Source organism: Corvus hawaiiensis, chromosome 12, assembly GCF_020740725.1.
Source record: "Corvus hawaiiensis isolate bCorHaw1 chromosome 12, bCorHaw1.pri.cur, whole genome shotgun sequence".
In the NCBI taxonomy this organism is placed as follows: Eukaryota; Metazoa; Chordata; class Aves; order Passeriformes; family Corvidae; genus Corvus; species Corvus hawaiiensis.
In genome coordinates, this window is record NC_063224.1 from 16,310,013 (window position 1) to 16,333,920 (window position 23,908).

At 38.6% G+C, this 23,908-nt stretch overlaps 1 protein-coding gene across 1 annotated transcript in view; it reads right to left on the reverse strand.

Annotated features, from left to right (window-relative positions):
* The window catches only part of LOC125332357 (neural-cadherin-like), a 61,384-nt gene that overhangs the window by 18,068 nt on the left and 19,408 nt on the right, over positions 1-23,908 (reverse strand). Inside the window, exons 5-21 of the mRNA XM_048317131.1 lie at positions 22,551-22,662; positions 21,123-21,372; positions 18,227-18,369; positions 15,721-15,893; positions 14,535-14,703; positions 13,549-13,719; positions 12,847-13,019; positions 11,682-11,849; positions 11,236-11,485; positions 11,011-11,138; positions 9,993-10,179; positions 9,107-9,250; positions 7,721-8,004; positions 5,578-7,192; positions 4,421-4,514; positions 3,055-3,239; positions 2,612-2,841 (exon numbers count right to left, since the gene is read on the reverse strand). Coding sequence (XP_048173088.1) covers positions 2,612-2,841; positions 3,055-3,239; positions 4,421-4,514; positions 5,578-7,192; positions 7,721-8,004; positions 9,107-9,250; positions 9,993-10,179; positions 11,011-11,138; positions 11,236-11,485; positions 11,682-11,849; positions 12,847-13,019; positions 13,549-13,719; positions 14,535-14,703; positions 15,721-15,893; positions 18,227-18,369; positions 21,123-21,372; positions 22,551-22,662 — 4,476 coding nt within the window. The remainder of the gene's footprint in view (positions 1-2,611; positions 2,842-3,054; positions 3,240-4,420; positions 4,515-5,577; positions 7,193-7,720; positions 8,005-9,106; positions 9,251-9,992; positions 10,180-11,010; positions 11,139-11,235; positions 11,486-11,681; positions 11,850-12,846; positions 13,020-13,548; positions 13,720-14,534; positions 14,704-15,720; positions 15,894-18,226; positions 18,370-21,122; positions 21,373-22,550; positions 22,663-23,908) is intronic.

A 23,908-nucleotide genomic window follows, 5' to 3' on the forward strand; every position in this document is an offset into this window, starting at 1 on the left:
TAACATTATTTCCAAGAACCAAAGCTCTGAGAGCAGACAACTCCACATTCTGAGCTGCAGCATCTGCATCACACCTCTCTGCACCCCAACAGCAACAGGTGTGTTTCAGCTCAAGCCAGGATAAATCCTTCCTCAGCAGTAACACCCAGCTATTATTTCTTACATTATCTCACACAAAAGGATACAGACATAGGAAAATGCAGAGCTGAGCTGCTTCAATAATCATGTCCACAGAAAGTGACCTGACAAGACAACTCTGTAGCAACTTGGATTCAGTCTAATGATTTGTGCCCCATAAATTTACATTTCATGTCAAACTGTGTGGAAAAAAACAGAGTCAATTCAGCATACTGGATACTGTATTCGATGTCATGTTAAGCTTTGCTGGTTCACTGTTGCACCTCAAAGCCCAAGTACCAAATAAAAAAGCCTCATGTAAAAACACAGGTCTGGTAATGTAGAAATAGTTGACTCTGAGGATCACAGCTTCCATGCCAAACAGAGCAAGGAAGCACTGGCAGAGAGGGAGGAAGAGAGCCACTCACAATATGAGGCAAGAACAGGGCTGCCATTAGTCCTGGCTTTTTGTTCTTCAACCTACACACCTAAATTATCAGAGTTTGCTCCTTCCACTTATTTGGGAATTTTGCACAGGTGTCTGTTATAAAGCTTCAGATCTGTATTTGATCTGTATTTGGTGATTCAAATACACTGAAATGCGTATTTAGTACCCAAACCTGAGTTTGGGTAAATGAGGCAAAAGGGCTCACTACTCTCACAGTGGTACACAAATGAATAAGGTATACAAATGTAAAACTAACAACTCTAGAATTTTATGTATTTAATATGGGGATTTTTCCAAATGGTAAAACCTATGGCAAATATCTTAAAAGTAAGATTTGAAAAGATCAAAACAAATACATTTCTTCTCATTTGTGTAGTCATCTCAGTTCACCACTGTAAGAACTTTGACCTTAATAATCCTTTGTCCCTATATTCTCAAACATCATAGCATGTATTGATGCCCATGCCCCCAAAGGCACAGAGTATACTCTATAGTGATATGATACATCCTGTCAATGCAGGTCTGTGTCCACTGCCCATGTTTATCACCATCAGTGGAGAGTCTGTAATGCATATTTAGACATCTACGTAATACTGTTCTAGAAAAAACTGTATATAAACAACCTTGGCTCCTTTAAAGTATTAGGATGGATTATTTTTCTGCTAAATAAAAATTGCTGTTGTAAAACTATATCCCCAGGAGGTGATGCAAACATATTATTTATGGAGCAATTCAATGAATAATTCCAGTGCTAATTACTTATTTTCTATATTTATAGTTATACACACAGAAAAACTGCTGGAGGAATTCTCCAGCTATGATTGGTTTTCTGTGAACTATTGGTGATTACTCACTGAAGCTATTCATTAAATATTGAAAGGGGGTATATAATTAATACAAACATATTTTTTCATTAAAATACGTGAAGCAATCCCCTTGTTACCACTTCGATGAATTCGCTTGTCACATATTATGGCAGAGAATATTTGAAATCTGTGGGATTTTCTATATTATTGTTGCAGTAATTCAATAAATATCCAAAAGAAGCAGTCGTTACCCTTCATGAATACTCTCTGTCATTTCCTATGTGGTCACTCTGAAGACTCTCATAATCCACAGAGCCATTAAGATACACCAAGATGGAGGCAGGTGGTAAGTTAAGGCAACCCTGTTTGGTTCCCAGACTCAGGCAGACTCTACCATAGTCACACAAATGGAAAGTGCTGATTTCTCTTTGGGAAAAATCATCCATGCGATGGACCATGTATTAAACCCAAATATGGCCAGGGCGAGTGAAAACCTGAGCAGTGTCACTTTGCCTTTGTGCATGACTACAGAAAAATCCAGGTGTGGCCAAGACAGACTGTGTCTGTGTAACTGAGTTAGAGGGCATGCTAAGAGAGCAGGACACTTAGGGAACACCAGGAAGGGCCAGAAAACATCTTCCATCCAAAACCTATCTTCCCTTTACAACAGTAAAAGAAGTTGGGGGAGGGTGTGACTTTGTATTCGAAGTTGTCCTTTGTGAGATTAATGCAGCCACAGGATTGGTTGTCTCCATCTCACTTACCTGTTGCAACTGTTCCTCTATCCCACACATTCCTTCCAGCAGGACTTTTTCTGTGAAGTGTCACCTCTTTGTACTGTACAATTTCTGTCAAGGTGGCATCAAGCCTCCACTCCAAGTGTCTAAACACAAGCTGATGATGAGGGGATTTGGGGATTACACAATGAAACACTGACTGGAGAAAACACAGGTATCTACCCCATGACACCAGTGGAGACCCATTCTTCTGAAGCTCCCCAGTGATTACATTCATTGAACCAGAACTTAGTACAACCATACAATACCAGTATGTATGGCACTAAAAAGAAGAGAGAAAGCTTGAATTAAACACTTGTTTGACAAGTGTTTTTGTTCTGAGTGCAATAAAGCAATAAAACCCTTATTTGTAGATACAGAATATTTTTCCACTGGGGTTTGGGATATACACCCTGCAAATTCAGTGTTTGGGTGAGTTCCACAGATGACCCCAGAGAACAAACCTCAGTTTTAAAGGCTGCCATCTCCGCATGTAGTTTCTCAGGTCTGTAATAGGCCGGGCTAGCACGGACTGCAAATCTCACATCTGTCTGTTTTCCATCCCTGTTCATCACACTGAAGACAATGACATCACTCAGCTTAGCAGGTAACAGTTTTGCAAGGAACTCCTTGAACTTGCCATGTCTCGTTTTGCCATGTTCATCTCTCCTTATGAACTCCTCTGCTGTGACACCTGCTTATGAGATTCGAAAATAGATAAACATGAAATACAGGGAGCTCAGAGGTTAATTTCTCAATTTATTTCTTATTTAACAATATAGAAACATACCAGAAAGTACCCTACAGTGATAAGCATATCAAATATTGATATGATAATACCTACACCACATAAACATTAAGTTAGAGAAGCAGCTGATCTAAACTCTCACCGGCAAATAAAACCAACCTGAGAAACGCACAGTGGCTGAGTTTTGTATGGCTTCATTTTCCAGGTCTTTGATGTGGATTTGTACTGTAGATATAACATCAGGACAAACTCCATCAGAAACTCTAACTCTTAAGTTGTATATTCCCTGAGGAGTGTTATCCACCATCAGCAAAGACCCAGTCCTCTGATTTAATCTGAAAGATCTACACAGAAACCTTCAATTAGGAAATCTTAACAAATCAAAGTTGACTTTGACTTACTTTATTCATTGACATGATTCAGAAGGCCTTAAACGTTACTATGAAGGTTACAGGACCAAAACTTATGGGAATTATCCAACAACCTCAGAAAGGCACCTCAGCCACCTTAACTGAGAAATGACAATCTGGAAATGTTATAAAAAGCTGTTCCTGCCACTCAGCCTTTCCCAAATTTGAACAAAAGCAGTGTGCTGTTGAACCACGTGGTTCAGCACAGTCATCATGGGCAAGCCTCTGAGGTCAGTAGTAGGAAGTGACAAAACCACACTTATCATTCCAGATTCTCACATCTCTATCTGGAACAGGGTAAGTCTGTATAAAATCTCTCACGGCATCTTCATTTGACACCTCAAAGGACCAGTAATCAGCAATTATGGAAATATTCCATGACCATTATGGAACAGTAACCTCTTAATATGGAAACAGGTCCATGGGCTGCAGATGGACAGAAAGTCAGTCTTTAATTTTAGGCTACATAAAGCTTTTAAACTTTTACTCACAGCACAGACCAAAATTTGCATTCACTTTCACATCCTTTTTTTCCCTTTCAAACACCATACAGTTATGCCATAAACCATCTCACTTTAAAATATGAACAAATAATGTCTAAGTAGGAATTAAGTGTCCAATTCAACATTTCAATTAACTGGAAAAAACTTCCACTAATCTGAGTCATGGTTTTCATATGCAATTGTAAATTTAGCCATCACAGGAGAGCACCAAATTCCCTTTCATTTTTGATGAAATGACTCCATTCTTTGCTTTTAAATTCAGGATTTGTATTCCATCAACCCTAACATTTGAGAGCAAGTGTTAGAAACTCTGCTTATTTTTAAACTGGAGCTTACAGGACACACATTTTTAAGTAAATTAACTCTGACATCTGAATAAAAATCAACATCATGGTGCGATCCTGCATTGTCTTGGAAAAAATATTTCATGCATTAATTTCTTAATACCTAGTAACTCAAGTGAAAAAGAAGAAGAGCATTCAAAAGGTACATCTCTTAATACACTCAATAACCCTGGCCTTATGCACATCCTGAACACAGAGAAATACATGGTGAGCAAAATAATTACAGAAGCATAAATATTACTCATTTTGACAGAAATACAATCCTCACTTGAGCAGTTTTCCTTCAGAGAGAAATGTTTTATTGTCCCAGTCATCCTGATCTGGTGCAAACACTTCCCCAAGCACTGTTGTTGACCATTTTCCTGTTGAGATAAATTATAATAAATCTGCATTTAGTTTTTGCTTTTCAGTGCACTTTATATTCTGTCACATTCATTACTGCATTTATTATTTTCAGATTCCTACTCAATTTAGTGATGGTTATGATCCAAGTTTCTTAAAACAATGCATAGCCTGTCATATGATTTCTGCCAGTTCTGGCAATGTGAATACACTGGAGATGTCACATGAAAGAAGAAAAGCTGGAAACAGCACAAAACAACACCAGAATAATACATAAATACAACTCTCTACAAAACTCTCAGACAAAAAAATAAAAATTAAAAATCACCATATCAGGAGTTAATTCATAATGTTTCACTGCTACTCTATTATTTTGAAGAGCACACAAGTGGAACCCAGGAAAAGAGGGAGAGCATCTTGTGGTGTACAGCTGAGGGAGAAGGACATGACTGAGAAAAGGAAAAGGGCAAGAAGATACCAAGCTGGGCCAAGTATTAGTCCTTTTTTCAGGCCCCTGTGGGCTGTCACAGAAGTGGGACATCCAATCAACTCTTCTTAAACAGCAAGAGGAACAAGTCCAGGGAAGGAGACATCTGAATTCCACAGTCAAGGTTTAACATGGGAGATTTTAAAGGTTCAAATCTGGACCCAAGCCACCCTAGATGCTTCATTCTCTCATTTCTACAGTATGATCTGGTCACATCTTTTTCTAATTTAGGCATAGCAAACTCAGAAAATTTAACTGCAAAATACCTTCTGTAGGTGAACACTCATTAATGGAAAGTAGATTTTATTGGTTTATAATAATGCTGCTTTTTCTGCAATTTTAATATATACTCATTGGCAGCTAACAGGTTTTTGGTAGATAATATTTTACACACTAAGATCTGAGTTTTGCAAATATATTTCACTTATTTCACTTTACTTAGGAGTCTGCAGACCTGGAGCTGCAGTTTTGAAGTATGTAAACTTCAAAGAAATAGACTAGCAGACTGCAAGAGAGAAATTATGTATAAAACTCTGCTACATTCATGAATCTGATATAATATCCAGACTATGATATAACATCCAGCTAGCACTTACCTTTGTAACTGTACACATAGACCTCCTTGTGGCCAGACTCATGGCAGTTGTCGTTCTCATCCCCAACTGTTAGAGTCAGGGTGTTTGTGGAGCTCATAGGTGGAATCCCACTATCTGTTATAACTATTGGCAGGTGAAACACCTTCTGCTTTTCTCTGTCAAAGGACCTCAAAGCTGTTATAGTTGCTGTGTTGTTTCTGTTGTCAGTAAGAGAAAAATCCAAAGAATGCTGATAATCTGGTGGCAATGAAAAGGTAAAGGGTGGCCCATTTTCCTCACCGTCTGGATCAAATGCATGAAGCAGCTTTGATGTATGGTTCATGTGCACTATTTCAGGCTTCAATGTATTTTCCCAAACTACAGGCATGTATGGTGCCTCAAACCTTGGTCCATTGTCATTAATATCAAGCAAGTTAATTAAAACTGTAACGCTTCCAGTGCGGGCAGGTGTCCCCTGATCTGAAGCTTGTACAATTAAAGCGTATTTCTGAATGGCTTCACGATCCAGTGCATTTGCCACAACCACATGACCATACTGGTCAACCACAAACTGTCTCATAGGATCTGAATCTGACTTTATAGAATAGATAATCTTCCCATTCAAATCAGAGTCCTTGTCTGTAGCTCTCACTGTGGTTACTGTAGTACCTACAGGCACGTCTTCAAATAAAGGGTTTGCCTGAATAAACTGAGAAAGGAAAGCTGGGCTGTGGTCATTTGAATCTTCAACTTCAATCAGGCACACTGCAACACTAGAAAAATCCAGGTCTTCCACAGTAATAGTAAGATTAAACTGTCTTTCACGGGCATTCTCAAAATCCAACTTTTTTTTCAGTCGAACAGTGCCACATTGCCATTCTTTGTCATTCTCAATATAAAACTTCTGATCTGGGTCTCCCCCAATGATATTGAACGTTAAGTCTGCATTTTCCCCAATGTCTGCATCTGTAGCACACACTTGCAGGACTTCTGAGTCGATGGCACTGTTCTCAGGAATCGCTGCCTGCCACAACTTCTTTGTGAATTTCGGACCGTTATCATTGACGTCCGCAACCCAGACAGTGGCAGTGCCCGTTCCTGTTAGCCCGTCCCCATCTCTTGCTTCAACAGTAAGAAAATAACTCTCAGTCCTCTCTCTGTCTAGCAGTCCCCCTGCCACATGGATGGTACCAGTATTGGGATTGATATTAAACATGTCAGTACCGAACTCGTTCCTCACGTTGTCTGTTATCCTGTACGTCAGGACAGCATTAAGACCAACATCTGGATCATCACGATCGACTGCACCCATTTCCATGACTAAGGTGTCTGCAGGAGAGTTTTCAAAGACATTCCCGTTGCAGTCATCAGGCATGCACGTGAACATGGGGGCATTGTCATTTATATCCCACACATTGATAATCACATCAGCAAACCCTGTAAGTCCTCCTCCACCTTCATCAGTAGCCAACACAATAAATCTCCACAGTGCTCTCTCTTCCCGGTCCAGCCTCTTGTGTGAGTAAATGCTGCCTGTTTTCTCATCTATTGTGAAAATATCACCTGCACCATACCCGTGCAAGGAATATCTCAAATCTCCTCCATCAACACCACTATCAGGATCATTGGCCAGAACCTACAAAAGTTTCAAAAAAACCCAAACAACATAGAAAGTATGAAATATGCAGTGATTGCATCACATCCTATATGCTGCTCCACTCTAAAGGAGTCCAAGCAAAAGCATATGACATGCTATTAATATGTGCATGCCACAGAACAGCAAACACAGGGACAATTCAGAGCAGGCAAATAAGCATTTTTAACTATGTTAACAACTTAAAAATTTTAGTACTAAAATAATATTGTATTTTTCATATTCATACAGGTAATTTAAATATGATATTCTGATAGCTACTTTAAATTGTCAATTATTTGCTTTTCAGGATCAATAAATGATCTATCCTGTTTATCCTACTTACTATCCCTGTAATTTTTTTTTTCTACAAAAGTCCATTTCTTCTCTTCCAGTGACAAAAAAACTTAGTAAAATTGAACTTCACTAATATATAAATATATATGTGCTGAGTTATTTTTAACATAATTGTACCACAGTAATCTGTGCTTTTTCATGGAAATATTATAATCTCTGAAACTCATACACTACCTGCAGTACAAAGACTGGTAACGCATCCAGTTCCTCAATTATACTTCCATAGTATTCATTGATAGAGAAAACTGGAGCCTCATCATTTTTATTCATGATGTTGATGATGATAACTGCATAATCTTCCCATTTCCCATCAGAGGCCAATAAGTGGATCTCATACATTTTTGTTTCTTCATAGTCCAGTGGTTGGGCAATGAAAATGGCTCCTGTTTCTGGATCTACATCCAGCACTCCTCCTGTGTTTCCAGCTGTGATCTGATACCGTAATTTAGCATTTGTTCCTGTCAATTACCAACAGCGTCAGAAAACACATTTCTTGAAGCAGACCGATGCATGGGATGTTGACATGAAGTACAAATCATACAATAACTGATAAGTGGTATTATTTTTATCATTTTTGTGGTCTTTTAAAACATGCAGCTATGTCAGATTATTTATCAGCATTTTCAGTTCTGGTGTGTCCAACTGTAGTTTGTCTCTACAAAACGTGTCTTTGCAATGAAGTAATAATTCTGTTTTTACTTTATTTAGAGGGCAGAAATGAAGTGCCACATATCCATCACATCAGGTCCCCTGTCCAACACTAAACAGTAGATTTACAGGCAGCCTAAGCACCAAACTGAAAGTTCCTTGAGTAGGTAAATCCTTCTGCAGTACATCTGTACCACATTTGCCTCAGCCTCCTACAGAGTGGGAGGAATCCAGTGCAGTCAGGATTTCCCTGCACTGCACAAACACACTGATAGAACAGTCCTCTGGGACTTGTGCAATAACAAAAAAAGTAGTGTTTCACCATACAGTGAGGCTGAATTAGCAGTGCTCCATGGTCAAAAGATGGAAGCATGTACTAATCCCTCTCTCTTTTATGAGCACTGGTTATGTACTTACTTCTACATGATTAGTGGCTGAATTTCTGGCTGATTTGTGGATAAAACAGTGTAGCTAAAATTCATCATATGCATTCAGGAAGTCTAGGTACAAATTTTAGAAAACAAACAAAACAAACACAAACTATACTGTCCATCACAGAGAAAGCAAATGAATCTCACTTAAATCAAGTCTGACTTATTCTAGTTAACCAGGACATTTTTATTGGCACCCATTTGTAAGAAAATGATCTGATATATAAAAAATTTGAATCTGCAGGCACAGAAATTATCTCCTATCATCCCACATTAATGCATGTCTCTTGAAATAAGAGATTGTGCCTCACAGCTCCATTATGAGCTAATGTTCATGCGTGATCAGTTCACACTTAAAGAAGTTTTAAAACCTAGAGACAAAAAGACATTTCCCTTTCTAACACCACCAAATATGTCTTGGTGTGCTGAGATCAACAGATTAATACTTTGGACAGAGCTGTGGGGGATTCCAATGCTTTACCTTCATCCTCATCGTTAGCACTGACTGTAAGGATGGTGGATCCCACATCCTGGTCCTCATCCACGTTCACCTCGTAGACACTCTGGGCAAAGACTGGCTGGTTGTCGTTCACATCACTGATGGAAACTCGCACATAGGCCGTGTCTGGAGACACAAGGAGCAAGAGATTCAAACCCCCAGCTGTGCCACTTCTGTCAGCTACAATCCCTTAACCTGTCTGCCTGCACATTACATGAAGACAAATATGCAGACAATACAGAAACAAACCCTTAGGGTTGAGGACCATATATATACCAACATTACTCAAAAGCACTTGGGTATCAAATGAATGTCACATCCAATTTGTTTAAACAGATAATACATGAATAATTGATGCCTAATATGGCAGTTGTACAGTGTTTAGTCATAACTTTTCATCCTGAAGCCACAAAATCTTAAGTTTTTATTTAAGCAGGGTGATCAATTGAGAAAAGGATTTTCTATCTTGAACATTCCTGCTTCATAATGACTTTTGATTGAATACAGTACCATATGCAGTGCTTTGAGAAACACTTCCACTGCCCAAAGATTTGCATCCTATAGACAATAGGCACATCATTGCTAGCTAGGAAATACTCTCTAAACTCTAAATATGAAGGCCTGTAGGATTTTCTTTAATTTCAGAACAAAAAGCTTGCTTGATCATCAAGCTCTGACAGAGCTCTGACACAACTGTTGCACGGATAAACGGAAAAAAAGCCACCACGAAACCAAAACAACAGGTGTGAAACCAAAACACAAGCTGTGAAAAAAACCAGAAATTACCATTTAATCCTGTATTTCAGAGCTTCTGTTTTCAGACACAATCCAGATAATATCACACTTAGCACAGCCATCTGTCTCTTACCAGAGTTTGGCTTCCCATGCTTTCCAGGTCGAGCTGATTCAGACCCATCCACTGAGGTGACTTCCAGAAGGTAGGAGCCCTTCTCCTCCCTGTCAAACACTGAGGTGGTGTATATGGAGCCTGTCTGGGGGTCCAAGCGAAAAGAGGCGTAGTCTCTGCCACTGTCATGTAACAGGGAGTAAGTTATCTACAGGATTAAAAAGAAATTGTTAACATATACTTTTCTTTTGTTGGATAGTTCACAACTAGATCACTACTTAGAGAGAGGAAGAACAGTCTCATCCATGAATACTTGATCAGGCCAAGGAAGATGGGTAAAACTGCAGCTTCAGCAATCTGGTCTAAAGCCAATTAACTTCCTTGACTGCTGATCTGTAAAGGAAAATAATTTGTCTGATCAGCTCCTGATTTCACTAGCACACATTTGTGCAGTGCTTGTGCTGCAGCACTCAAACTCGGCTAAAGATCCCAAGTACTAATACAACAGCCACAGGTGAGCTGCATTTGAACCTGCTCAGTATCTATTACATACATGTTTTTGTGACTTGACTTCAGCTTGCACTCTTGTTCTAAGGATGTATCTACTTTCTGGTTTTTTAATCAGCAAGGAATACATTCACTTTGGGTGTTAACTTGCCATATTTTGTAAGGATTCAGTTTGAAGTACCCCAATGATTTCCAATTAACAGAAGCTTTTAACACAGCTTTTCTTCCATTAGTTTATCCAATCTCATTTTAGGCTCATGTAGAACTTTCTAGACCAGAGAATTCTACAACAAGAATTTCATCTGAGCTGCAGGTTGTCTAAATATTTCCTCTTTGTTTTCTGCCTCACACCTACTGCATTTTTCACATTGCAACATAGACAAGTATGTAATTAACTACTTTATTTCACTCTACATTTCCCTATTAGTCATCCCTTTTCTAGGCTGAAGATTTCCAGACTATTAAGCCATTGTTCATGCAGAAGTTATTCCACAGCTTTCATCAGGAGAGATGAAGGTCCCCACTTTCTTACCTCACCATGCTGACCAAGGTCGAGGTCAGTGGCAGACACCTGAGTGACAAATGTCCCCACATCAGCTCCCTCTGTTACTGAGGCTTCATAAATAGATGAAGTGAAGAATGGGACATTGTCATTGACATCTAGAACACCAAAAAGAGCATGCAAAGAGAAAACTATAAAACTTTAAAGGAAAGCAGTACAGGATTATACTGTGACATCACTGAACAGCTCACACACCTGTGACATTAACATAGACCATGGTGAATGCTGCCAGAGGAACTGCAGCCACGTTCTGTGCTCGGACCCGCAGCAGAAAGCTCTTTGTCGTTTCATAATCCAGTGGCTCAGCTACCAGGATTGAAGCAGAGCCATCATGTCTGTTTGGAGTGAGGTAGAAACGAACTGGCATGTTGGCCTCTGGGACAAGCCCCTCTTCCAGGTTGTAAGTGACACGGGGATCTCCAAGGGGAGAAGTTGCTTTGATTGTCTGCACAGTTCAAAAAGTGTGTGTAATCAACACTTCTGTAAGTACAGCAACACTTCTAAAAGCTTTTGTGCTTTGACTCTCCCAGATAGTCAGCTAAAAAACACAAAACTCTTATAAAAGCTCACTATATTTAAGCAAATAAACCATGTTCAGCCTGAGAGCTACAGACAGACAAACAAGCCTGTCCCAACCTTACCAAAATTGAGGCATCCCGTGTAGTATTCTCTGGAATAACAACTTCATAACTGTCTCTTTCCCACTGTGGAGGTTGGTTTTTTGCACTGGTTACAGTTACAGAAAGTTCCACTTTACTGCTCCTGTTGCCTCCATCTGTAGCAGTAATCTCTCGAATTATAGATGACTTCTGAACAGTAAAAAAGGTTTGAGCAGGCCTCCAAAATACATTAATACATAAGATTAAAGGCACACTTAAAAATAACCTACACAGAAAAATAATACCTGCAGCTGAATTCAAAATATGAAATAGGTGAAATTTGATGAAAATTCTATTTCCTTTACTGAAGATTGTTGGAAAATTTTGCTATTTGTCTCAATAAACCTAAGCAAAATGTAACACAAAATTTAAAACCAAACTGAACCAAAAAACCTACTTTGTGGAGCTCCTGAGTTCTTAAGCTTACCTATTAACAGTTCTTTTTATTAGGTGTGCAGGGTTCTTTGATTCATTAAAGAAAATATATTAAAATAATACCCCTTCACCAAACTTTTGTGTGTCAGTTACTTAGACATTAAATGTCAGTATTAAAAATATCTATTTGAAGACTGACATCTGCAACAGTATTTCCATTTCAAAATAAATTACTTTAAACCTGAAAATATCCAACTGCTTGTGTAGGTATTTAGAAATAGCTGAAACTGATCAATTTTAGATACATGAATTACGCTTTCACCTTCCTGAGGGACACCTATGCTTAATCCACCAAAACTGACATATATCAAGTTGGGAATCTGTATCAGGACCAAAATTTCACCCTTGTTCCCATTCAGGTTTGTGTCTTGACTCATTGCCTGTTAACACTGTGAAGTCCTACGCTTGGGTTCTTGCTCCTCTGCTTATGACCTCAGCCCTCCAGGCCTTGGAATTAGCATGCCAAAGGCAGGGAAATGGGAAGAGCAAGTCTCAGAGGCAGTGCTGTAGCTGCTGCTTCCCAGCTGAAAGCAGGGCTTGCTCATATGCAATTCACAGTCAATGAACCCAACAGCTAAAAGCCTTAGACTCATGTTTAATTTAAATAGATGTATTGATCCTTTAACCTGAAGGGGTAACCCAAACTCATGACCTCAGTCCCTCCTAGGATATACTGAAATAGTCAGCTTAAAAAGGAAAGCAAGCACCATACCTGAGATATGGGTTGGTTCACAAACACCCAGCCTGTGGTAGGATTAATCTGTAAATAATTTGGTTCATCATTTGCTATGGAATATGTAATGGCAGCATTTGAGCTGTAGTCATCATCACGGGCTGCCACACGCAGGAAGCTGGTCCCAACTCTTGTGTCCTCTCTTAGGAAATCTAATGTAAGGAAAGGATATTTCAAACTGATCATTAATTTGCTAAACTACCATGGACATCTTTGTAAGTCATAAAGAAATAACTGCCATACCTTATTACTTTAGTATAACTTTCTCTTCCTTGGAACAATGGCCACACACAGAGGATTTTAAAGGGCTGCTATCACTCCAGAACTACAGATCATATCTGAACTTCATATTACCCCATTCATAATCTGGAATTCTTATTTCTTATAAGATACTTCTTTTAATTGTCTTTTAACTCAGAAAATAATTGCTCTGTATGAATGACATGGCTATTGTTCCAAGGAACTTTCCCATAAGGCAAGCCTATGAGCTAAGGCTGTACTTGTTACATCACACATTACACAGAATAACAGCTCTGCAGTTAAATAAGCAAAGTGCATCTCTAGCTGCATCACAGTTTGTCACATTTTCTATTGCCAGGAAAGGCAAAAACCCAAAGATCTGAGACATGGGGTACGCTCACACTCAGGGCACTGAAACTCTATCCAATGACTCTCAATTACATTCATAGTGGGTGTTTTCAAATCTGGGGTCATTGTCATTTTGGTCCAGGATGACAATATTGATCTGACATATTCCAATGAGTGGCTCCGCTGCCTGATCTGTTGCTGTCACAGTGATGGGATATTCCCTCTGTTTTTCTCGATCAAATACCTGAAGAGTTGTCAGAATTCCTGAAAACAAATGAAATACCGAAAAGTTAAAATTCTGTGTATTTGGCAATATTCTACATGCAGATATTTACTTTTCTGTCAATACACTGAGATACAATGCAATATAGGTTAAGTATACCTATAACATGAACTTCAGGTTCAATGATCCAAACCCTGGGATGTAACAAATGCAACAGCTGATATTGTACTGCTCAGGCAGATTCAAACTTCAGTTACACCTACATCTACACACAATAGGAATTTGAATTAGAATTGAAGTATAATTTAAGTTCAGAAAATGGAAATAAGTACTAAACTAAGAGAATGAGTTTCTAAAAAAATATTTCTTTTGAAGAGCTGTAAGTACAGGGTAAAGGAATGTTCCATGTCTTTTATCCTCCAGAAATTCTGCCTGAACTTAGTTTTGGCCTTCTAAGATTTATTTCCTTTGTTGTTTGTAAGACTAATGTCATTTGGATAAATCATTTATCTGCCATTAGCAATGTTGCAGGATAATGTGCACCTAAAATACATTTGTTTGGGTTTTTTAAAACCAGTTACAAAAACATACAAGTTACTCCACTGAGCAGAATTTCCACCTTTCAAGGAAAACACCAGTTTTAGTTCAGTACTGGACATGTCTGAAACTTAAGTTTCATGGAATATTTGTTCATGCAGTTAATACAGTTCATATTTGGTCTGCTGTCAAAACTCCAAGTGAAAAAGCCTGAAGTCTGATTTTATCTAAGCCTTTTCTCCATCAGTGTTGGTTTCTAAGCCTTTTCTCCATCATGGTGGTTTCTCTATGCCATTACCAGTTCTGACATTTGCTTTACCTGTGTCAGGATGAATACTAAATGCTGGTAGGACACCATCTCTGTGCATCAAGCCGTATTTCACTATACCATTGGCTCCTTCATCAGCATCAGTGGCTTCAACCTGCAGAACAACAGTCCCTGAAGGCTGGTTTTCCAGGACAGAAGCATGCTCCTGATAATACTGGCACTAAGAGAGGGGAGAAAGAGAAAGAAAGAAAAATTAAAAGAAGAGAAAATTCAAGGACTTCCCTTGCCATTTGATTTAAATATGTACTAGCAGGGATAAAAAAGAAATAATTATTTACCTACACTTTCATTGCCATGCTCTGCTGTTAAAGCTTTATCTGTACCATGATTAACTTAGATTTCCCCTTGCTATTTTGTGGTTATACAACCAACACACAACATGAGGCCACTGAGCATCTCCACCTAATGCATATATTTGGAGAAAAAGTTAAAGTTGCTTCCAAATGCAAATATTTTTCTATATTAGCAAAGGTCTAATAAAAAAGAGGGCACACACTTGCCCAAGCCACAGAATTGCTTTGATCAAAAAGGGATTTCTACACAAAGTAATTTTGTCAAGGAGAGGTTACTGAGAATTTCCAAGACTGATATGAACAGTCACTGACTTTTCAAAATATGCCACATAGCCCATCAACATCTGAGCCATCAGTACCACACCTGAAATTTTTAGACAATAGATCTTTAATATGAATTAACATTATGAAACCAAATTCAAGCATTTATTTTTTACAGTACTTCACTATTTAAGCTAAAACATTCATTCTTTTCTCTTTCATTAGTTTCAGACACACAATCATCAAAGGAAGCCTATGTAATTTCAAGAGGTATTTTGGAGTATTTTGGAACAAGCCCACTGCATAGATAGCTATCCCTATGGATGCCTCCTCACATGTGTCACACAAGATCTCCAAAAGTGTTTCACTTGGCCTCATCCTCTGAAATGCCAGAGATGAGGTGTGGCTCAGGGAACAGACAGGAGCTCACAGGAGCTGTTCTGCCACAAGAGCAGAACAAACCCTTAAAGCCTTAGGGAGGGATGGAAAAGAAGACAGGACTCAAAGAGAGAGGGAAGCAGAGCACCTCCTGAACGGCTCATCTGCTGCACACCTGCAGAGCCAACAGCATGAAAACATTTATTACACAGTCCAGTACAAATGACAGAGGCTCATATATTTACCTTCTGAAAGACAGGTTTGTTGTTGTTGACATCATCAATTTTCACAACAACCTGGGCAGTACTTGTGAGAGGATGGGGCCCTCCAGAGGCGTTATCATCGGTAGCTGTGACATTCAGAACATACTCTGTCCCCTGCAGCTCAGGAAATGGGCTTGCACGAAGTCTAACTAGCCCTGTAAAAACAACAGGTTGTGGGCTTTTGCTGCACTAACCCATTCCCATTATTCTTCTCACCAGTAAGCATGACAACAAAGCATTCTGGCTTACCTATTCACCAATAAACCATAACACTGCTGCAGTGTAATTTAACTATGGTGTTTTTACTGCAGTCCCGTATTAAAACAAAATTAAGACATCACAACAGGTTTGTCTGCAGGTATGTCTACAGAACAAACTCAGACAACAGCCACAACTCAGCTGACCTGCACATAATAGCTTTCATCAATCTGCAGCTGCCGTGGACAGCTCAACTGAAACCACTTCAAGTTTACCTTCCTGTAGCACAGTCACAGCAGCACTGAGCTACAAAGGCACAGTCTCAGAAACCTCTCTTCTGCCACTCTCAAAATTCCCCACAGGACACATCCTGCTGGACAGGACACAGAGGCACTGGCAGAAAGAGAAGTGCTACAAAAGCAAAAGGGACTACAGCTGCCTGAGATCCTGCAGAAAGGGGCTGTCATTCCTTTGCTACACCATCCATCCATTGCATCTGTTATTCATCAGGAATAATCACAATTGTCATTATAACAGAGTATTTTCACAGCATCAATGTCACTCAACTTGGTTACAAATGTATTGTTTTAGCTGCAGCACTTATCCTTGACACTTCACCACTTTACCTCCTCATTTCTGCTTGAAGAGGGTACAGACTATTCCCCTGACATCATTTCTGAAAAGAAACTGCTGTAAGCCACTGTATAAACCTTTACTGGTTTATTCAGAAACAAAAGCCCAAAAGTGTTCTGGAAAAAATGCTGATGTTCCTAAAATTAAGTTTCAAAGACTATAAAATTAATTGGCAAAAAAGTATAAATGTACCGATAGATGATTTGCTATATTAAAACTGTGGAGGTAATCCCAAGAGATGCTACCAATCAAATGTTAAGATGCTTTGACCAAAAAAATCTGTTTCTTACAAAAATGATTTTCAGAAGTGTCAGATATATTAATCCTGTAGCAATTAGACACTTTCAAAAACATTGTTCCTCTTCAGGTGCCAAAGCATTTGTAGAAATTCAACTCTTAGAACCTGCACCCCTATTTTTAAGTCAGAAAGGAAATAAAGGAGCTCATAGTAAACTCAAGGTCAGGATTCAACACCTGCAAGTTACCTGCAGACCATATTTTTGGGAGCATTTCAGAATCTAACATTAATATTGCAAAACCATGATTGCATTGAAATTAAAATTTCATGTTAAGTGAACTCTATGAAATAAAGTGAAGGAATAACTAAGGGCAGCTTACTCCTTCTAATATATTCAACTCTTCTGCGTTGGAAAATCTAAGTTCAGATTTTGATTGCAGTTCAAAATACAAAGTAGTTTAACTGAAGTTAATTAAGTTACTTCAATCCTTCAATGGGATTTCGTTTGCCTGTTTCAGTCTCAAAACATCCTCTTCTGTTTTTTCAAGCAATCAACAGCAAATAAATCCTATTAATCATGCCAACCTACGTAGGTGTTGGTGTTTGTGCACTTTTTCTGTTTTTTTTTTTTTTAACGATGACACCAATGTGGTGGGAACCTTTATTTCTTTTCATATTTTGAAAATATGTGACTATTGAAAAGAAAAAGATGCAAAAATTGACATTTCAGAACAAATGCCTTAAACTGCGAAGTATTCTCCACACATCTTTTTTTCCTCATGCATGCAGCATTCTTAGCTAAATAACACTGGTCATGTGAATGATTTTAGCCTTAAAGGAAAAATATACTTCTTTAGTTCACATCTTATATACTTTTACCTTCACTGAAATAAAACTGGTAGTCTCATTCCACCTACAAACACATCATTTTGTGTCAGTAGAACACAGGTGAGCTCAGCCAAGAAATATTTGCTCTCACCAGCACAATCAGCACATTGACACAAGCATGGGGTGGGAAAAGCCTCATTTAAAATCCCAGATGTCCAGTTTCCTACATTAAATGCTATTCAGATACTTGTCTGACATTTTGGAATGTCACCCTGTTATCAATAACAACAACATTCTCTGTTAAGTTACTGCCTCTTAAGCTACCTGTTATCTATAACAATGCTCTCTATTAAGTTACTGACTGAAAGCAAACACTGAACAGGTAAGAGAGGTCAATTATACACAGATTTTAGGAAACTATACCCTTTTTTTACTATTATAAGAGAGTATATGCATTCTTTCCCTGCACTTTTAAAATTAAGCTTCAAAGATAGCATATGCTATTCAATTTGATAACAAGACCAAATTCAAGGTGCATCACAACAGAATCAACATTACGACCACAGCAGCAAAGAGCTAATATATAATTACCTTTCTTAGGGTCAATAACAAAGTTCCCTTTCTGATTCCCAGACAGAATATCATATGTCACACCATCTCCATCAGGATCAACAGCATTAACTGTAGCAATTAGAGTGTTTGGGCCTGCATCTTCAGAAACAAAACTCCTGTAGCTGTTAAAAAACCCAAACAACAGCACATTTATGAATTTAAACGGCAATATAATAAATAGAGAATGAAGCTTTACAACACCTACTACCTACCTATTCAAAGGACACTGCAGGGATTTGTAATTTACTAATAAAATTACACTGATAGGAAGCTTTTTTGTTAAGCAGTGAAATTATAGCATTGATAATCCATCCAACCATCCACATCCTTCTGGTGTTACCACCACAGATTCCCACTGCAAACTTCCAGCAGTACCAGAGCCTTGAAGTTGAGTGCACAACAAGACTTGTGCTAAATGCAGAATTCACTTGGGTTTTTTAATGTAAAAAAATGAACTTCATGAATCACAGACTCCAAGCAAACTTCCAAGCAATTTGCTAAGTTAAAGCAGTTTTTGTTATAGCAGTTTCTGACACAAGCCCCCAAAAGGCTTTCAGCGCAGTCTTTGCCCCAACAGGACTAAGGTGAGAGTGAGATGTGGAGGATATGTGCATAATGTCAGTTTTACAAAAATCTCTGCTCAAGTCCAGACACATCACTGACATTTTAAGCTCTTAAGAGGCATTATCAGCCTAAGCTTAATGCTCTCTGGAGTAGAAAAGCCCCCTGCTTTAGCAAAGTCCCAAATATTTATTATTTTATCTGACTGGATTGAGCGTGGGTCAGACTAAGCATCCGCCAGGCCTGTCCACAGTAGATATCCCAAAGCTCAGCCACAAGAATGAACTGCAGCTGACTGTATCCAACATAACACCACTGGGTTAGAGTGCTTATGGACCCACTGGCCATATACTGAGAATAGCAAAAAAATTAAAGGAAAAGAAAATGGATGCACAGAAAACCTTTCCCTTCACTTTTGTTGTCAAGATATGTGTGTTTTCAATGAATAAGAAACAGCTTCTTTTCTCCCCCCAGTTTTATATGCAATGAAGTAAGAGAAGTAAATTATTTTGGTTTAGCTCAGTCACAGCCCTCAAGACACTGTCTTAACTCTGCATTTGAAAAGCAATTGAACAGTAATACTGATAATTTTTTACATGAAATACAGGGAGAGAGGAGTTCAGAAGAGATCTCTTAAAAAAGAGAAAGTAAAAACTGACAACATGAAACAGAGTGATTGCCTTAAGCATTTCATAACTGAGATAAAGAATAACTGTGATGAAAGAAAGCTCATGGCAAGGAATCATGAGTTTATACTCAACTGCAAATCTGTTTAAACAAAGGGCTGGAAGGACAACATCATCACCTAGATTTGTATTAGACTGCCACAGAGCAGAACATTAACTGCAAACAGTCTCTCAACAGGCCCCAATTTACATGTGTTCACAATGATTCTATTTCATGGAAAATTTCAGCTAAGTTCTGTCTGAAATTTACCTCTGGGTTCAAGATTCTTTTCATAACAGGAAAGACAAAGCAAAATGAAAGCCTAATTAACCAAAAACTTGAGATAATTTGCATTCCAGGAGATGAATTCAATTCCAGTGCCTATCTACACATACACACAACAGTAGCTTCCCTGCTCTTGCACAGAGGACAGAAAAGCTTCTTGTGAAGGTTTGGTAATTGAAAATAATATTAATTTTAATCATATGCTTCAGTAAACTTTAAGTACAAGAGCTGTCAGGGATTTTTTTAAACTACATTTTCTGCTTCCAGTTGGTTAGATATGTTTACAGCATCTTTAATAACATCACTCGCTTCTGATTAAAATATTAGGAACAGATGCAGATAATATTCAATGTCTCTGAATAGTAAAACAAATAAATAAATGAAAAATAGGCATTGGTGGAAGAGTGAGAAACCTATCCTGGTTTAGTATTTGAAAATATAAAGAGACCCAATAAATTACAAAAGATCACATTTTCCAAGCCATATCTCCTAAGCAATGTTTAGAAAAGAAAGGAAAGACACAAAATTTCGAAGCCAGAGGTTATCCTCACATAAAACAAGAACTGTCAGAGCTTTGCTGTTTTGTTCAGCTAAACCCCAAGGTTAGCATCACTGAAATCTTTGCCTCGGTTTTGTTCTGAGCAACTTCTACTTTTAAGAGTAGAAGGCTGGTGCAAAGGCTGACTAGAAATTCCATTATTAAGTCTCTAACATCAGTGCAAGTTTACAGTACTTCTGGCATTGCTTCAGATGCTTCTGAGTCCCAGCTATGGAAGAAAAGTGCTTACAGGAGCTTTAGAAGAAAAAAAAAAAATATACATACAGTTTTTAGGGCATGGGACTAAGTGAAATTAAGTGAACTCCACCTATTGGCATTTATCTTGTGGATTTTGTAATTCAGTTGCCATTTAGGATTGTGTTATCTAAGCATTTTTCTTTGACAACTATAAACCAGGGATGCAGACTGCTGACTCTAAGTTTGAACTGCCTAATTAAAAGGCAAAATTCCCCCATGTCTCTGGACGAACGCTAATGGCAACAACTCTGTTGCCTGTTTTTTCTGCCTGATTTCCTTTGGTGGTGGAGGGGTGCTCCTGAACTGTATAATCTGAAATTACTGCACCATATCTTTCAGTACATAGGGGAAAAAATAAAAGGGCAAAATCTGTCAAAAGAGATTGCCTATATACTGCCTTTTTTTTTTTTACTGAGAGCCTCAGAGTCAAAATATCACCCCCACGTTCATCAGTCCAGCTCTCAGCTTTGATTGAACCAAACCAGTTACCATCCTGTGATCAGCCTTTCAACCAAAATACAAAAAGCAACAGTAAAAGATAACAGAGTCCAAAGAATATGTATTTACATTGTCTGAGAAAACTCGGGTGCTTCATCATTCACATTTGAGATATGGATCCTAACAGTTGCTGTCCCAGTCTTGGGCTCTTCCCCTTGATCTACAGCCATAATGATGAACTCATAAAGGTGGTTAGGTCGCTCATAGTCCAACCGTGTTGCTGGAAAAATAGTGCCGCGAGAAGTAATGCTGAAGTCTTGGCTCAGTGTGTAATACAGCAACTGGGCATTCTCCTTTGAATCACAGTCAGTGGCTGTCACTATGAGAAGAGAAAGACATTGTGCACATCAAAGTTAGTGAATTGGAATGATAAGTACATTTACTACTACTGTAGCAGGATTTGGTGCTTGAAACCAGCCAGAAAACTATGCTGTCCCCTGTGCTTTTTAGTGAACTAACCCTTACTCAAAAATAAGTCATTTAAAAAAAACAAAAGTGAACTCCCTGGGAGAATTTAGACACTTGATCTCAACTTTCCTGGATTTAAAGAGTCCTGTGCGATCAAGAATATATTCCCACATAGAGAAGTATTCTCATGTCCACCCGACCTACACTGCTGACTTAAAATCACTGAGATCACACACTGTGCAATTAAAGATGGAATATTTACATATATTATTCAACTGATGCACATTATGTGTTTGTCAAATCCTATTAATAACCTACAAAAATCTATGCTAAAAGCACAGTTACCAGAACAGTAACTGACAAAGTACAATTAGTACAGCATAAACCACTAAGCAGAATAGTAGGCTATAAAATCCTATTTACTAGGGAAAAGCAATTTTCCTGCAGTTTAATTTCCTTTTCCCCCTCAAGATTTAGAGAAAGTTTATGTAAGGGTTAAAGACTAATACAAGGCCCTTGTACAACTGCTTAGTTGACACAAATTTGTTTTACAGCTATATTTTACAGAGCACTACCACTTGAAGCACAAGTTCTTGTTTCCATTGGGAAGAAGCAAAGTATTCCTGTCAAGGATCCAAAAGAAACCTCACATAGAACAGTTAAACTCTACAAGAGGCTTTTAATGCAAGAGAGCAAAATTCCTACAGCAAGCCCACAAAGGACTCTCGGAGACAGGCAGAGAAGGTGAGCTGAGGTGTCCATAACTTCTGATCCAGGATCACTCTATTCCTTCAAGAAATGTAGCAAGACTGCTACTATGAGCCTGCTGCTGTAATACCAACCACAACAAAGTTCTGTTACTTCAAAATCCCACAAAGAAAATCTGTTTCCTTTGCCTTCCTGTCCCCCAAAATTGTTTGGGCTGTGGCAGTAGTAAATAAACAGCATGATTCTACAAGGTGCCATTTGCCTTCAGAAAGCTGCAACTACCCACACTGGGACAGGTAATTTTCCTTTCTGAACTGAATTCTAAGTAGTGTAAGGGAGAAAAATACAGTGAATGTAATAAATGGTTTCAGGAGCACTAACCTTGGAGAAGTGCAGTTGTCATAGGAACTGTTTCAGGAACACCGACTTTGTTGTAAATCGACTGATGAAATTCGGGAGCACAATCATTCACATCTGTGATTACAACCAAAACCTTAATGGAGAAAGGGGATGTTAAACAGCAAAGTGATTTAAGCGAACACCTTCATTGCTCTGGAAATACCACGTGGAAAAATTTCCCAAAAACATCCTTGAAATCTTCAGCAGCTATAGGATAAGACATTCTTCTTAGATTGCTCTTTTTCTGCTGAGTGCCATTGAAATATTACATTCCAAGATACCAGGAATTGCCAAGTCCCTGACCCTGCAGCAATGTTTTCCACTCACCCTTCATCTCCATTGATTATTCCTTATTACTAATTTAAAGGAAAATGGACCATCTGCTTGCCAAGCACCCTTTTTCCATTATCTTATCTTACAACACTTCTGTGATTTGTAACACTAAAAACTCTACTGCCAAGCATATTACATTTTAGCAGTATAAATCTCCAAGACCGGGTTCTGAATTCAATTACAGCAGCACAAATCAGATATAAGTGGAACTGATCCCCAGGGAAGTGGTCACAACCCCAAGCCTGACAGAGCTCAAGGAGTGTTTGGACAATGCTCTCAGGCACAGGGTGGGATTGCTGGGGTGTCTGTGCAGGGCCAGGATTTGGATTCAAACCTTGGGGGTCCCTTCCAACTCTGGAGATTCTGCGATTCTGGTAAAGCAAGTAAGAGATACAATTTTGCCTCCAACGTCTTCCCAAATGCTTTCTTATTCCTGTGTCAAATACAAGTCCACAGTTGCACAGTTTACACTCCCAACAGTAAGGAGTGTGTAAATGAGCCTTTCTGGTGGCTCATCCTGCTGCACTTGATACACTTGGTTGAGGCGTTCTGTATTACAGAGCAACAGGCAGAGGTGTTTCCATGAGCCTTACAGAGCAGATATGCATGAACTAGAGCTGCTCTGTCAGCTATTGAGGTTGTATCAGTGCAAAGCAGGTACAAGTTAAACTACCTCTAGGCTAAACATATTTGTAAAATCATCTCATAATCCTCTTTTGAGCCATATTTTACCATTCTTCATCTTGTAGTACACAAAAGGGTCAACAGAAACTATCAGGCTCTGGTGTGCTACAGCCAGTGTTTGTTACATTGGCGTACTGCTACCCTGCCTCTCTGTGTCCTCACACTTGATCCTTAATAATTCTGTCTCCCATTCTCTATCTTATTTCCTGCAGCAGGAACAAACTCATATGGCATGCTTTTCCTAGCTCAGTGAATCTCTGAATTCAAATAACTGTAATAACTATATTAAGAAATATTTTTGCTGTCAAACAGCTTTCTAAAAT